This window comes from Tachypleus tridentatus, chromosome 13 (assembly GCF_004210375.1).
Source record: "Tachypleus tridentatus isolate NWPU-2018 chromosome 13, ASM421037v1, whole genome shotgun sequence".
NCBI lineage: Eukaryota > Metazoa > Arthropoda > Merostomata > Xiphosura > Limulidae > Tachypleus > Tachypleus tridentatus.
In genome coordinates, this window is record NC_134837.1 from 208112156 (window position 1) to 208128894 (window position 16739).

General features: G+C 36.7%; 1 protein-coding gene across 2 annotated transcripts in view; it reads right to left on the reverse strand.

Annotated features, from left to right (window-relative positions):
- LOC143239711 (large neutral amino acids transporter small subunit 2-like) overlaps nt 1–16739 on the reverse strand; it is a 43193-nt gene that overhangs the window by 11900 nt on the left and 14554 nt on the right. For both annotated transcript variants that reach the window (XM_076481122.1, XM_076481121.1), the window contains exons 2-3: nt 13489–13614; nt 5325–5421 (exon numbers count right to left, since the gene is read on the reverse strand). In XM_076481122.1, coding sequence (XP_076337237.1) covers nt 5325–5421; nt 13489–13614 — 223 coding nt within the window. The remainder of the gene's footprint in view (nt 1–5324; nt 5422–13488; nt 13615–16739) is intronic.

Genomic DNA, 16739 nt, shown 5'->3' on the forward strand with positions numbered 1-16739 from the left:
AACAACTTCAACTACATTCTTCTTAACAAATTCACCATCAGAATATTGGCGTTTAGCACTAGCAGTATTGTACGATAAAACAAAACTAGCTTGAATCGTTGTATGAACTTTCTCACTGAATGTTGTTAACAATGTCTGTTTTAACACAGTTAACTTGCTCTTCTATAATTCTGATTTGGGAAGATAATCAGATGAAAAAAGTTTGTGATTTGTTTCATATTGGCGTTTGAAGTTACTGGGTTAGTAATGACTGAGTAACATATTGTAGATAAAACACAAAGGTTTACCTCCTTTAACCATGAATGCAAAATATACCCCAACTCTGATTCAAAATTTCTTATTTTATCTTCATACTTTCTCTTCTTACAATTTGATGACATCTTCCTTCACAACATTTTCACAGACATTTCTAAAAAATTAAAGTGAAAAGAAACAAACTCCAACACGCACAACTCAGCCAAACTCTACAGTGCCCAGTATCACACTAACACTCCGCTAAGTTTACTGTCCGCAACACAGCCACACACGCTACAACCACGCGATTGCACGCCACGCCCGCTAAAACTAACATTGTCAGCTCCGGCTTGTACAATTACTGATTTTCCAGTACAATTCCTCTGTAATCCTTGCTGATCCGAAATTTTTTAATCCCCGACTCAAATTTAGCATTAAAATTAGGATTTAAATTATTTTATATACTTACTTACCATGTACATTAAACTTACGTTTTAATCCAGTGGATTCTCAGTTTATATCCGGTAAATAATCATAAAGGTTGATTTTTTTTAAACTTTACCTTTTATCTTAATTGTGATGCAAAAATGAGCTCAGCCAACATATTTCCGCGAGTCGCACATTACATCTCAAAGAGCCGCACGCGGACCGCAAGCTGCGGCTTGGCCAACCCTAAATTAATACACTTACAACGTATAATTCAACCAGTGTTATTTTCATCGATATCACAAACTAATAAATACGATTCGCAAAGACACTGTATACGATGTTATTAAACACGAAACTACACAATGGGCTATCTTCTCTCTGCCCGCGACGAGTTTCGAAACCCCGTTTCTAGCTGTACAAGTCCACAGACATGCACTGTGTCGCAGAAAGGTAAAGATACAATTAGTTAAAAAGTAATATTAACGTAGCACACATACACAGAACACCAGGTGATTTTGCTTTTATCTCAGATTTCAAAACCAAGGTAGGCTAATATGACAGTTGATGACGTATTTCGATATGTTATATTTCTGGCAGTGACGGGGTTCCTGAAACGAGTTAAACGACGTCCTCTTAGTATTCAGAAAAACAGAGTGGCGTGTTTCTCGCATCATACAATGAGATATTTTAATGACGTATCAACGAAAGAGTAACAGGTTTTAAACATTCTCAAACTGATAGACTCGTCTGCTCAGTTGAGCCCCACCGACGATTAACGATTGAGGATAATCAGGCGGCCGAAGAGTTGACCTGGTAATTAAACTGACATTAATTAGGAAATTAAACTTTAATTTGTTTAACTGTAATGAGACAATTTCTGTGAACCGTAGTCCAGAAACAAATGTCGTTTAGTGAATAACTTTTCACATACGATTTCAACGATTCTCCTTCAGGTTAATTTATTTGGTTTGTTGAATTTCACGTAAACCTATTCGAGGGACATCTGCAATAGCCGTCCCTAACTTGGACGTGATACACTGGAGGGAAGACAACTGGTCAACACTACCAACCGCCAAATCTGTTACCAACAAACAGTGGGATTGACTGTTACGTCATAACATTCCCCATACCTGTTCAGTGACGGGATTCGATCACGCGATCTTCAAACTGTCAGTCAGGTGTCCTAACTATTGTGGGCCTTATTAGGCCGACATATCAATTACAAAGTGTGTGGTTCAACTCTTAAAGTCGAGTTGTTTTAATATCAGTGCGGTCACAAATTGCATCATACTTAATAACTTTGTTTTTAAGTGGACGGTCAATTCCATTATTCGTTGGTAAAAGAGTGACCCAAGAGTTGGCGGTGGGTGGTGATGACTAGTTGCATTCTCTCTACTCTTTCACCGCTAAGTTGGGGGCAATGCATCAGGTCCCAGAGAACTTTACTGCAAAATTCAAACTAAAGTTTTTGCATGGATATAAAAATAGTGTACGGAAAGTAAAATAATCCGGCACTAACAAGCAGTGGCCATAGTGAAAATATTTATAATGTGACTTATGGTATTAGGAACCCACAGAAACAAAGTCGAAGACACGCAAGTCTTCTGGAACGTAATTACTTTTGGAAAAACTGGAGATGTCCATACAGTATTTGCGAGATTTTGTTGTTGTTTTCAAGCCATAACCGATGTGCGTTGTTCATCCCTATCCGTCCTTTTAACCTTCAAACAAATACCCTCGTCATATAAATCTCTCGTTTGGATATAAACGAGGAGTGTCTCGAGGCAGCCCTAGCCATCTTAATTATCCTCAGATGTAACACAAGACATTAAATTACCGTTTCATGGTTTTGCTATCATGTGACTTCGTTCTCAACCATACGTGTATAGGACTTCAACTATCAGGAACACACATCTGATGTGAAACAGACAGAAATATACGATATGCGACTACTTTCGAAAAGTACGCAGGCAACTAATCTACAGGAAATCCACTGTCATTATATAATTTTCGCTTCAATGAACAACAGTTTTATGTTTCGAGGTTAGGAGCAAGGTTATCTTTGTGTCGTAAAAAGAAATCAAAGAAGAATTTCGAAATAAGATAAGATTAAAATATTCAATATCGGTAGGCCTAACTAACTTGACCTAATTATTTTACACTTATTATTTACACATACACCATTTTATTGAATACAACGTAATATTAAACGTTTGGAAATCTAGAAGTTCGTACGTGGTTCTCTTCCCACACGTGTAGTGTTACAGTTTACTGCCAGAACACTGGTGAATTCATGAAATGCGCGACTTCGCCATTTCAGTAAATACACGATATTCAAAACTTGGAGACTTGCCAAATTTGTGAAACGTGTGATCACAGTTTTGTTTGTTTGTTTTTTTGAATTTCGCACGAAGCTACTCGAGGGCTATCTGTGCTAGCCGACCCTAATTTAGCAGTGTAAGAGGAAGGCACCTAGTCATCACCACCCACCGCCAACTCTTGGGCTACGCTTTTACCAACGGATAGTGGGATTGACCGTCACATTATAACGCTCCCACGGCTTGGAGGGCGAGCATGTTTGGCGCGACGGGGATGCGAACCCGCGACCCTCACATTACGAGTCGCACGCCTTGACTGTGGTCAAGCCGAGCATGTTAAAATACCAAATTCAAAACGTAAAAAAAGTGGAAAATTAGTATATTTGAAATAATAAAAAATATTATATATGATACACTAATCAATGAAGGCTATTTATATTAGTAATACCTTGAATATGCACATTTTACACAGAGGAAACACGCAACTAAACTTCCTTGAAATTAAACAGCAAGAAAAAAACAGCAAAGGTTCCAGGAACAGCAAACTTTATGGTACAGGGTGGCCCGTAAGTTACTACCCATCCATATATCTTATGTATCCAGTTTATCTGTCTGCTGTTCCTCATTCTCGCTGCATAATATTATACGACGCCATGTTCTGTGAGACATTTTCAAGTGTAAATGAGCTTAAATCGGCCATATTTTTCTGTGTTTTCGAAGATTTGAGGGAACTCTACCAGCAAACACAAATAACAAGGTGCATTCTCCGACACTCTGGGTGTTTGGTTAGAAAAAGATGTATTATCAAGTGTAAACCGAATGTTTTGTAAAAAAATTTAGTTTCTACAGGGTTAACACCCAGTTCCACTTAGGTGTCGCTCCAGCAGCACTAATACGACTGTAGTTGTCTGTATTCTGTATCTGTGTAAGAACTGCTAAGGCTATCTGTTGCCATCCCTGACTTTGAGCAATTGATCAAAGGGGAACAGCCAATCAGCAGTACCCTATAATTCAGCATACAAGATAAAATATTGATGAAAGCTGTTACAGCTTAAAACATGAGGAATATTCTGTGGCGTCACACGGATTCGAACCAAGTTTGCCAGCTCCTGAGTTCAAATTATATAGCAAAGCCAACCAGTCCCTGTAAATATTATAATTACTCGGTTTGATCCATTATTGACGAAGAGGGAGAGAAAATATATACCTTCCCCACAGTTTTTTTTTTTGGGGGGGGTTGTTTCATTTTGCTAATACTACAACGTGTGTTTTTAGTGTTAGGAAAGTAACACTGGGTAACTTTCCCTGGCTGGACAATTGTTTGTTTAGTTTAAGTTTCGCACAAAGTTCCAGGAGATCCAGCGAAAAGGTACAGGAGCGTTCCCCCCTCTCAAAATAAAATGTGATTAAGCGTGTGACAAAAGAACTGACAGTTATCACTACGTTTCACTGTACAATTTGACGTCTTAAGTTACTTTATTTTTTTCTGTCAAAAGATAACGTAAAATATTTAAACAGCTTGTTCGTGAAACGTGAACAAAACAAAAACACAAAGGACTAAACAATTTTAAATTTTAGGTCACTAAACAGCGATAGAACCATAACATTTTTCATAAGTTATGGAGAATGAAAAATAAACATGGTCTCCAAATTTACGCCCCCACAGTTCAAAGCGCCCTAACCACCAGGCCAGGTTGGGCCTTAGGTGGGAAGAAAGATTGACAATGTTTTTTTTTTTTTTGGCGGAACATTGACAATGTTTTTTTTTTTTTTGGGCGAAACGCGCCCTAACAGCATACTGGTATCTTTTAAAAAATGACAAGAACAAATAATTAAGACATTACACACAAAAAGAAAAATCATTTTGTTTCACAAGATCGAACGGTTTTATTTGTGTAATGGTCCCCCGTTGGGACAGTGGTAAGTATATGGATTTACAACGCTAAAATCATAGGTTCTGTTCCTCTCGGTGGACAGAGCAGATAGCGCTATGTGGCTGTGCAATAAGATAAACATACTCAAACACATTTGTGTAATTTACTGTACACATGGTACCATATCATCAGATACGTTACCACTAACAGAGTGGTATTAAAGAAATTAAAGATGGCGGTTTTTAATTTTTGTTACCTGACAATACTTTAACACTGTAAGGATTCTTCTGAATTTGGATAGGATGGAGTAATGGCTGGAAAAGGTTATTAAACGTGGGGAATTCTAAAAGTTTCTTCACCCCCAAGAAAAACAAAATAAAAATGGATTACTAGTAACTATGGGTTATAAACTTGTTACTAATCGCGACAGCTTTGTTGGACAACTTATTACTAATTCAAAACAACTTACCATCCTCCATACGAAAATAAACCCGAGTAGAAAGCCAAAGAAATGTCTTCCGTTTTAAAGTCTCCTTGGAAGCTATTTTTCAGGTAGGTAGTTTCGCCTATAGTATAAAAAATGAACAACAAATTATTCGTATATACATGCCATTTAAACACATTAGTATTTTTAATTAAAAACCACTAACAGGTAATTTAAGTCAGTCACTTAAAAAGTCACTTAATACAAACAATCAACTTATATCTTTAAGCATTTATCAATAAAGTGAGGCGTGGGTGGTAATCAAAATGACTGTTTGGCGTGAGTGTTGAGTTTATGTTGTTATTATTACCATCAATCTTCCTCCTTCCTCACTAAAAATTCAGTATCTATACATCTTTAAAGAAAGAAAATAAAGACAAAATGTTTTTACTGAAACATATTTCATTGTAAATGTCTGCGAAACGGTTCGTTTGTCCCTAGAACGCTTTACAAACATCTTAAATCTGTATTAAGAATATGGGCAAGTTTGGGTTTTATTCAAACATCACGTGAAATATCTGATAATGTGTTGTTTTCTCGTTACGAATATATTCAAATCGTTTGTTTTCGTTGCTATTGGATACGAACTAATTATTTGAACGCTGACGTGTACAGATGACGATTTGTTTGCTTGTAGTTAAGCGCAAAGCTACATATAGTGAGTGCTATGTGTGCTGTGCTCAGCACGGGTAGAGAAACCCGGTTCCTTGCCGCATTGTACGTTCGCAGATTGGGTGCGGTGGAGATTGGATAAATACAAAGTTGTTATCAAAACGTAGGAGAAAGATAAATTATTTTACTTTTATACTTTCATCGCCCGGTTATGTTATAACTCGCCTGACAGCAAAAACATTTTCAGTTTTTGATAACAGAAAACGTTTCTTATTAAAAAGGCCCGGCATGGCTAGGTGGTTAAGGCACTTGACTCCTCATCCGAGGGTCGCCGTTTCGAATGTCCGTCGCACCAAACACGCTCGCCCTTTCAGCCGTGATCGCATTATTATGTGACGGTCACAGAATAGCTCAAGAGTTGGCTGTGGGTGTTGATGACTAGCTGCCTTCCCTCTAAGTCTTGCGCGAAATTCAAAACAAATCAAACCAACCATTATTAAAGAGTACGAATACACCAACACACAGCTGAATATTAAAAGTTACCAAGAACTACGTCTACTGTCGGAAATGTTTTGCAGTTTGAAGAGGTCGTACACGAGAAGTTAACGTGTAATATCGTGTAGCTTAGAAAGACGTGAACTTCTAACGAAACTCGGTATAGAAATATTTATTATAAACATTCCATGAATCAGTTAGACTAAAACAACCCACGTAGAAGCTTTGCCAGTATCACTTGATACGTCCTGTTTTATACGAGCGGACCAGACTTAGAAATAAATTAACATATCGTGTCAAAAAACAAACACCTGCCCGTTGGACAGGAAAAAAATTATAAAGAAGGATACGAAATTTTTCCCTAACATAATAAACATCAAACGTGGAATAAAAACACATAAACGTACCGATACTGCTGTTTTCAAGGGTTATATCAACATGAATTAAATTAGGGTCCAACCCTCCTTCCATTTCATGAACTTCCTCATAATATCCTTTATCGCTATGTCATGTTTGATGACAATTGATCAAGAAATGTGGAAACGTATGACGAAGAGATGCAAACACATACTGACGTTGATTTATATACATTTGACGAAACGTAAAACTAACCGATACAAAACACTGATGTTTATCAATATTCATTAAACGTATAAACTGGAAAGAAAACAGGTTTAATCGAAATAAAAGGGCTCTAGTTTTTGTTTCGTTATAAATCAAAATGGATGTACATTTAAACAACTACAGCATTTTGTCTCTTCATCAATCATATGTGGGATCTGGAAAGAGAATAAAAACCAAAACACGATATTATTCTGAACATCGATAGCCTCTAATTGCTTTAGTCCTCATCAGTTTAGTTTTAAATATCAATGTGTTTGGTGCACCATTTAACAATTAAAATAAAATTACTAGGGCTGGCAGAGTAGGGCGCTCGATTCGCAATCTGAGTGGCGCAGATTCGAATCAACTTTCCATCAAAATATGTTCGCCATTTCAGCCGTAGGAACGTTATAATATACGGTCAATTCTAGTATTCGTTGGTAAATGAGTAGCCCATGAGTTGACAGTGGGTGACTATGACTAGCTGCCTTCCCTCTAGTCTTACACTGCTGAATTAGGGATGGCTAGCACAGATAGCCCTCGCGCAGCTATGCGCGAAATTCAAACCAAAAATTGTAAGAGCGTAACCAAAAATAAGTTTGTTTTTTTTGCGTACTTATACAATTTCAAAAAGTGCCCTAAACCTAATCCACCATCACCAGATGCGCAATATGAAAAATTATAAATAAAATAAATGAAATGATTTGTTTGACATAAAACCCCTAGTAACGAGAGTGCAGACCAATCACAGTTGATTATACACACCAACGAGTAACGTCAATATTATACACATTTTACACGCCCCCCCCCCCAGTGGCTCAGCGGTATGTCTGCGGACTTACAACGCTAAAAACCGGGTTTCGATACTCGTGGTGGGCAGAGCACAGATAGCCCATTGTGTGGGTTTGTGCTTAATTCAAAACAACAACAAAAACAACGACAACATTTTACAGTTACGTAACAAGCGCCACTGATGTGTACATGTGGCTGATGTGACATCAGAGCGGTAAATTATATTACGCTTTACAGGAAATAGGCTTAAAAAATCAGGTTCTGTTACGCCAATAATTACCCAATGAATATGAGTTCGTCTATCTTTTTATCAGTTGATATGAGATTTAGTAGTAATTCAGAAATTTTTCCCATCAGATCTACATATGTATGTATATAATGCAGAAGATATAAAAACACACACACGTGCACACCTTATGTTTAGTATGGGATAAAAAAAACACTCTTAGATCACGTTATTAAACAATACAAATCACTTGAGTGCAATTAGAAAGATGAAAAAGTTGTATAAGTGGGTTCACATGAGCTGACTGAAGATCAACAAAATCAGCGTTATGAGACCTGTCAAGGTTGATGCTCCACAAATGGAACTAACTGGGGATCGAGGTTCTGCCTCATTCACCTTATTTCTCAGACCTTTATCCAACAGGTTTGCATTTTTTGAAAACTTTTCGAACAATAAACGCTTTCAAAATCAGGCAGCTGCAGAAAAAGCTTTTAGAAAGTTCATTAAACAGAGAAATTCCGATTTCTATAGCAAAGGCGTAAACAGGATCGTTATACGTTGGCAAAAGTGTGTTGAGGCAAATGGTGCTTACTGTGATTAAAGCACGATTTACAACACTGGTTTATACTTTTCTAAACTTCGTAGTTCAGAAACGACGTTTATTTCTGGACAACCTGATAATTACAGGGAAAGGAAATATTAAACTAAAGTACAAATTTTTTCCCCTATAATATTAGGGAAATAAACTGAACTAATAAAATACACAAAAATTTAAGCTTTCTAAACTACTTTAGTTGGTTTTTAATTGCAAAGCTACATTATACGTTCACTGTGGGGAATTGAGTCCTGGATTTTATGGTTGCTAGTTCTTAATCTTACCACTGACCCACCAGGGACAACTTCTCTGGTATTGTCATTATAAGAGTCATAACGTATTACGAAACCAGTGCCAAATATTATTTTTCTTTCCTTTTTTTCTAGTAAATTATAAGTTGTCCAAATAAAGCCAACATGAGTTAGCCACTACACAGACAACTGCTTGACCAACAACTTAGCTGATCTATCAAACACATAACAAACGTTTTATAAATCTTAAGTAACTACGCGATTTTCTTATCCTTTAATGCAAAATGACAACAATGCGGAAAATAATTCTTTTATAAAGACGTTTTATTATTTTAAAAATAGAAAGTTCAGAAGAGAAACCGCTGAGGTTCGAAACACCACCACCAGTGGCGTGTTAGCTGTGTTGTGTGTCAGTACGAGGTTTGAGTACAGAGAAATGTCGTGAATATTTGCATTGCAGAGTTTTAACCCAAATCACGAGTTGTAAACTTCGGTTTTGTGAATCATAAAATCCAATCAAGGGAAAAAACAAAAACTAATTTGTTTACACGAGATTGTTATATATTGTAATTATTAGTTTATTTTTTCCCTATCACCACAAGTATACATCAATAATAATAATATATCACCACACCGTACGCAAATTGTGAAGTTAGGCTAAGCCATAGATCCTTCAAAAGTAATGTCACATCCATGATGAAAAAAGTAGGGCTAACTGTCTCTCCTTGGGGTACCCCTGCCTCAGAAGTAAAGTACTCCAAGTAGCGGCCCTCCACTCTGCATTTTCTAATGTTTAGGAAGTTTTATAACCAACAAATAACACTTGTCGGCAAATCCCTTTCTTCAAATGTATATGAAGAAGGCAAGATACTTCATTTACTTTGGTTAAAATTATCTATTACGGCTTCGACATTTTCGGAAACCGTTTTGAACTTTACGTAGTTTTGACAAGAATTTGTTACTAATTACTAATTTTTTTCCCTAAAATTTTACCTTGACAACTATACACACTAATCGACGTGTAAAAACTTTGTTAATTCGCTGGTTTTCCCAACATAAGAACGTGGCTTACCTCTAAAAGGATAGATTATAATCAAAGTTGAAGTATAAATTAAATAAATTTGTTAAGCGATCAAATAATTTGAGAGTAACCCCCTTCCGCGCGTGCTTCGTTATAGGAATGTTTTGTTGTGAGTAACCCCCTTCCGCGCGTGCTTCGTTTTAGGAATGTTTTGTTGTGAGTAACCCCCTTCCGCGTGTGCTTCGTTTTAGGAATGTTTTGTTGTGAGTAACCCCCTTCCGCGCGTGCTTCGTTTTAGGAATGTTTTGTTGTGAGTAACCCCTTCCGCGCGTGCTTCGTTTTAGGAATGTTTTGTTGTGAGTAACCCCCTTCCGCGCGTGCTTCGTTTTAGGAGTGTTTTGTTGTGAGTAACCCCCTTCCGTGCGTGCTTCGTTTTAGGAATGTTTTGTTGTGAGTAACCCCCCTTCCGTGCGTGCTTCGTTTCAGGAATGTTTTGTTGTAAGTAACCCCCTTCCGTGCGTGCGTCGTTTTAGGAATGTTTTGTTGTGAGTAACCCCCTTCCGCGCGTGCTTCGTTTTAGGAATGTTTTGTTGTGAGTAATCCCCCTTCCGTGCGTGCTTCGTTTCAGGAATGTTTCGTTGTAAGTAACCCCCTTCCGTACGTGCTTCGTTTTAGGTATGTTTTGTTGAAGTTATTACTTCAGCTTTTGTTATTTTAATCGAAATACTGTTCGAATAAACATTATTGTTTGTTTGTTGCTTTAGGAGACTAACTGAAGGAGTAGGGAATTTCGGCGAGTAAACTTGTTTATTTTGTTTGATGTGTTCATTTACTGAGTTATAGTTGTAAGTGTCAATACCAGGTTCGTTGTGCGTTTTAAAATGTTTAACTTAATTGTTATTTGAAAAACTTCTATTTGTTTTTCATTTGTACAAGTTATTTTGTTTAAGATTTACGGTTCGATACTTTGTGTAAGTCATTTCAAACGTGTTCAATATTTCTTAAGGCATGCGTGTTCGTTTGATGTCGAGCAGTAATCGTCCCAGTTATTTTCTTTGAATTCTTTTTATTTTATTTTGTTACTTAAAATAAGTTGATTTGTATTTTCATGTAGGGGGCCTCTTGTATTCATGTAAATGTCTTCAAGAAACAGTGGTCTTTTATAATATTTATGGCCTGTATGCAACATTAACACATGAACAGAATCTGGTTTTTGGTTAGGTTTAGTCTTTCTATCGCTTTAGAAAAGTCTTAATCACCATTGTCTTTAAAACAAAGAAACAAGAATAAGCACAGCCTATAGCAACAGCCGTACTAAGACGTGTTTAAAATAAAGTTGAGACAATTTAGGGCTAAAAATCACTTCTTCTGAAACACCAAAGAAACGTTCCGATTAATAACTAATTATTTTATTACACATCGTGATATCTCGTCCAGTTTAATAATTCTCGTTAAATTAATGATTTATATTTAGCGTATGTTAATACAGAATTCACAGCTTAAAACAAAAAGAACCACTTTGAAACACGACATAAACATCCAGATGGGACTATACATCACCAAACGTAGACTCCCCCAGATGGAACCATATTTCACAAAATTAATTTTTGTTGTTATTGTCGTTCTTTTTAGGGTAAAGGTATGCTTGCCCTTGATGGAAAATATGGCTTATATGACGCCATCTTCGCCAAGGCTATTTTGTTCGCAACTATATCACAAGTACGGTTAATTTAACGCCCGTATGTGCAAGCGATCAGTTAGAAAGTGCTCTGGAATAGATACTACATTTGGAGCACCACCTGCATAAATAAACACACGGCATTATTCTGAAGTGTATACTACACAAGTGACATAAACAGATTAACTGATTGACGCTAAAGATTCTTTTTTTTTTTTTTTTTAAACTCGGGATTTCAAAACATGTAAAGACACTCAGATGTTATTGTTTCGCGTACTGTACCGTCTTTTACATATATTTCAAGACTCCACGTCACAGGATTCGAGTGTGTGTATGTATGACGTTTGTGTTACTGGTTTGGATACAGTGGTTCTAAACCTGGGGTTGTGACCCCCTTGGGGTAGTTTGAGTTTCTCTGGGGGGGGGGTCACGGAAGGCTTAGGAATTATTGGGGAAATAACGGAACAGTTTATAGTTTTTGTGGCAAGTACCTGTAACTGCCCACCAATGAGAAACACGCTGAAGTGCGGCAGCTGAACTGCGTCGAGATGTTTGTTGCGCAACCACCTGTCTAATTTTGAGTAAAAATTTACACATATTACAACGTTTTGAATTGCATAAATTTTTAAACTATATAATATTAATACATCGAATTTAAAACTTAAATATCAAAGTTTCCATCGTATTCAGTATATTTTCTCATTATATATATATATATATATATATATAATATATCAACCCTCACACTGAGTGGATATGTAGGTTTTGTATGATGTTCAGTAATTCCATGGATTTTACATTTGTTTAGCACTTGTAGCATTTCTCAAGGTCATTTATTTGTAACATTTTTCAATAAATTAGGATCTTTATATAGTTTTGTTTTATTCTACCGTTACGCAAAGTTCACCATTACAAAAATTATTATAGGGGTCATGGTAATACCCTAGAGAGTCTCAGGGGGTAAGACGATGAAAAAGGTTAAGAACCACTGGGCCGATACGCTGACGGAACGAAACGGTTAAAGTCTGCGATGAGACGATAATAAAAGAAAACTAAATGTCTAGAACAACAACTCTACAACGAGATATAACGCGGAGCCAAACCAATGCCAATCACCAAGAAGTTTTAAATCACGTGATCCAAATCAAGCTGTTCCAGCCGTGGAATTTAAGCGTTATGGCTCTCTGAATCAGTAGCTAAAGGGTTCGTAAGGCTTTCTTTGCCTGAACGTACTGTGGACATTCGACGACGAGTTAAATTACGTTAGATTTTCATTTATTTACATATACAGTCAATAACATAAAAGAAAACAACTTCGCTAAGAATGTCTATTAATACTAGAAACAAATGACTTTATAAATCACCAATACCAGCATGACTTCCATATAGAACTATGCACAATAGAAATTAAACAATATTCTATTTGTCTGTTGTTCCGTATAATCGACTTCTCTCGCCCTGCGCGTCTCGTGCTTCAGTTCAAAATCTAAACGATTCTCTGGCGTAGTCAGTTGTATTTTGTTTATTTGCCTCAAGAGGGCCTTACGTTGCAAAATGAATCCATTTACTACAAATGTACAAAACGTTTTTTGTTTTGTTTTCATTCACTTAATTCGGTTGTTATATTTTAGTAATGAACTCTGCTCTTAAAAGAGGGCGATATCTTTGTTTGATAATAGTCACAAAGTATTTTGAATAATTTACAAAATAAATTCATGTTTCACTGATATTACATTAATCGCTAAACAAATAAGAGAAATGAAAACATCACTTTCATTGTCTCTCTCTCTCTCTCTCTCTTTCGTTTAATTTAAATTGTACGAAACAGACACACCAGTTCTAACGTTTTCTAAAAAGAAACTGAAACCAAACTTACCTCGTGCTATACAGACTATGCCTGTAATGATGATGATAATTAGTGCTAACAGCTTGGCCCCGGTAAATACGTCTTGAATACTCATGGCCCAGCGTACACTTCTGCAGTTAATGTACGTTAAAAATCCTGAAAAACATATACAGAACACTAAACTTGTATATCTGGACAAATAAATACATTAGTTTTTTATAAAAATCAAACAAGAAAATGTAGTATTGTCTTTATTAATATCCCTCTCATTGAATGGGTATAAACAAAACTACACTAATGATTCAAGACATTTTATAATAGTGACTATAATTATCTAGTTAATAAACATATATTAATTATGGGTAATTACTGGAGATACATACATAGAAAATTAGTGGTAATAACACAAAAATTAAAATTATTACTCAACATAAGATGGCCGAAAATAAATTGAGTATTATTTAAAAAAAAATCAAACAAAATTATTATTCCATATTTCTACCAAGAATATAACCTTGTACACCCCTCACTTATCAAATGATCAGAGTCGCGATAAATACTATAAAAATCCGAATATCTCGTAAAAGAAACCAAAAGAAATCAAAATAAATTAATTTTAAGTTGAGCTTTAAAGATGGCTCGGCATGGCCAGGTAGTTAAGGCACTGGATTTGTAATCCGAAAATCGCGGGTTCGAATCTCCGTCACACCAAACATGTTCGCTCTTTCAGCCGTGGGAGCGTTATAATGTAAGGGTCAATCCCATTATTTGTTTGTAGAAGAGTAGCCCAAGAGTTAGCGATGATTCCTGGCTGCCTTCCCTCTCGTCTTACACTGCTAAATTTGGGACGGCTAGCGCAGATATCTATCGTGTAACAAACATATAAGCCTTAAAGATATTCATTCACAAAACGAACACCAACCCCACACGATAGAATAAATCACAAACTACAAACCATAAACGTTTAATAATAGCAGAAGTTTGTTTTCTGAATTTCGCGCAAAGCTACACGATAGCTATCTGCGCTAGCCGTCCCTAATTCAGCAGTGTAAGACTAGATGGAAGGTAGCCAGTCATCAACGCCGAACACCAACTGTTGGGCTACTCTTTTACTAACGAATAGTGGGATTGACCGTGACATTATGACGCCCCCACGGCTGATAGGGCGAGCATCTTTGATGCGACGGGGATTCGAATCCGTGACCCTCAAATTACGAGTTGAGTGAAAATCAAGAAATTAATAGATTAGTAGTGGAGGTACACATGGCATTAAATATATAATTACTGCACAGAAACAACAACATTAAACATTTTAATTTAATATTCAGTTCTGTATGTGCGCATGTCGTGAATACCGGCTGCAGTTGGCTGGTGGAGCTGTAAACATGTCTACTTGGAATACCTCAAGCATTATTACTGTTGTAGAACATTGTACTTGAGTATAATGAACTAGTTTTGGGTTGAAAGACAATGGTAAACAAAACTGGCATGATAAACTTAGAAGACGTATACACCTATACTTAAGAACCCTATATTACATTAAAACCAGTTTATGTTGTATTTACAAGTTCGTTTGCCAGATAAAAAGGTGACTGTTTAAAGACGTCGTTTACTTCTCCATTCCTTTAGACGTACCTTGTACAATTTAATGAAGGGCAAAGTATTGAACTTAATATTGGTTTGAATTTAGCACAAAGCTACACGAGGGCTATCTGCACTAGCCGTCTCTAATTTTCAGTGTACGACCAGAGAGAAGCCAACTAATCACCAGAAACTCTGGGACTGCTCTTTTACAAACGAAAAGTGAGATTTACCGTGACTTTATAACGCCCCCACGGCTGATAGGGCGAGCATGTTTGATGCGACGGGGGATTCGAACCCGCGACCTTCAGATTAGGAGTCGAACGCCTTAACCCACCTGGCCATTCCGGGCCTTTTTGTTTAAGAAAATTATGGTTATCTAAGAACAGCTCTTTGCTGCGCGAAAGAAACGCAGAATGACTGGTAATAAAAAAAAGATTTATTATGAGTATCACGAAGCGCGAGTCTGAACCTTTTAGTCCGGTGGCGCGTGAAAATGGAGAATTTATTTTGTGTAGGTCGCAATATCTCTCGATTTTTTTCGCATGAAAGAAGAGACGAACGAATACAGATTAGTTCGTAGCGTCTCTCGCGCTGCTGAGATTATGATGTATTATTTTTAAAGTTACGTTCGCTTCACTGAAATAGTTCTGGGAGAATAAGTGACTATTGTATAGTTAACTCGAATTTACGAGTAAATCAGAGATCCTCATTAATACCGAATCTTCCTTAAAAAGGTTGATTTTTACTGAACATTTTGTAACTGAGATAACAAGAAAATAAAAACTAAAGAAAAGTCCAGACAGAGAAATTGTGTTGGTTTTAAAAATACGTTTTGTCTACTGGTTCCAAACAGTTAATTTGAACAAGAGTATGCTGTTATCATTAAAGTTCACGCATTGATACAGAACTATTTTCGAGTCTTTAATACGTAACAGTGATATTATGTTGGTAAAATGTTATCTATAAACGTTTCGATTGACGTCACAATGAGATTGACAATTAATAACAAATCTCTCTCATATTCAGTTTTTTGGAGAAAAACAAAGGGTTGTTGGCTTTTTTTAGCACAAAGATACCCACTGGTCTACATGTGCTTTGTCAACTGCGAGATTCGAACCCAGAACTTTACTATTGTTATTCTGGACAGTTAAGTGAAAGAATTCAGGAAAGTACGTTTGTTTTGTCAGTAACAGTACACAATCAGCTTCCTACACTGTCCATACAAGACTAACACCAGATTTTATCAAAGTCAAGAAACTTACCACTAACATAACAGGAGACTTTTGAAAACTAACACGAGAGAAATGGTTACATCATTATGACCATGTTTTCTGCGGAATTAATTTCTTAATAGTATGAAAGTAATAAATGTTCTGGCCCGGCATGGGCTAGATGGGCTAAGGAGTTTGGCTCGTAATCCGAGGGTCGCGGGTTGGAATTCTTGTCGCATCAAACATGCTCGCCTTTTCAGTCGTGGGGGCGTTATGTTACGATCAATCCCACTATTCGTTGGTAAAAGATTAGCCCAAGAGTCGGCGGTGGATGGTGATGACTAGCTATCTTCCCTCTAGTTTTAAACTGCTAAATTAGGGACGGCTTGTGCGGGCAGCCCTCGTGTGGCTTTGCGCGAAATTCAAAACAAACAAATGAAATGTTCTAACACACACACGTGGAAGAAATGAGACAATAATATGTTA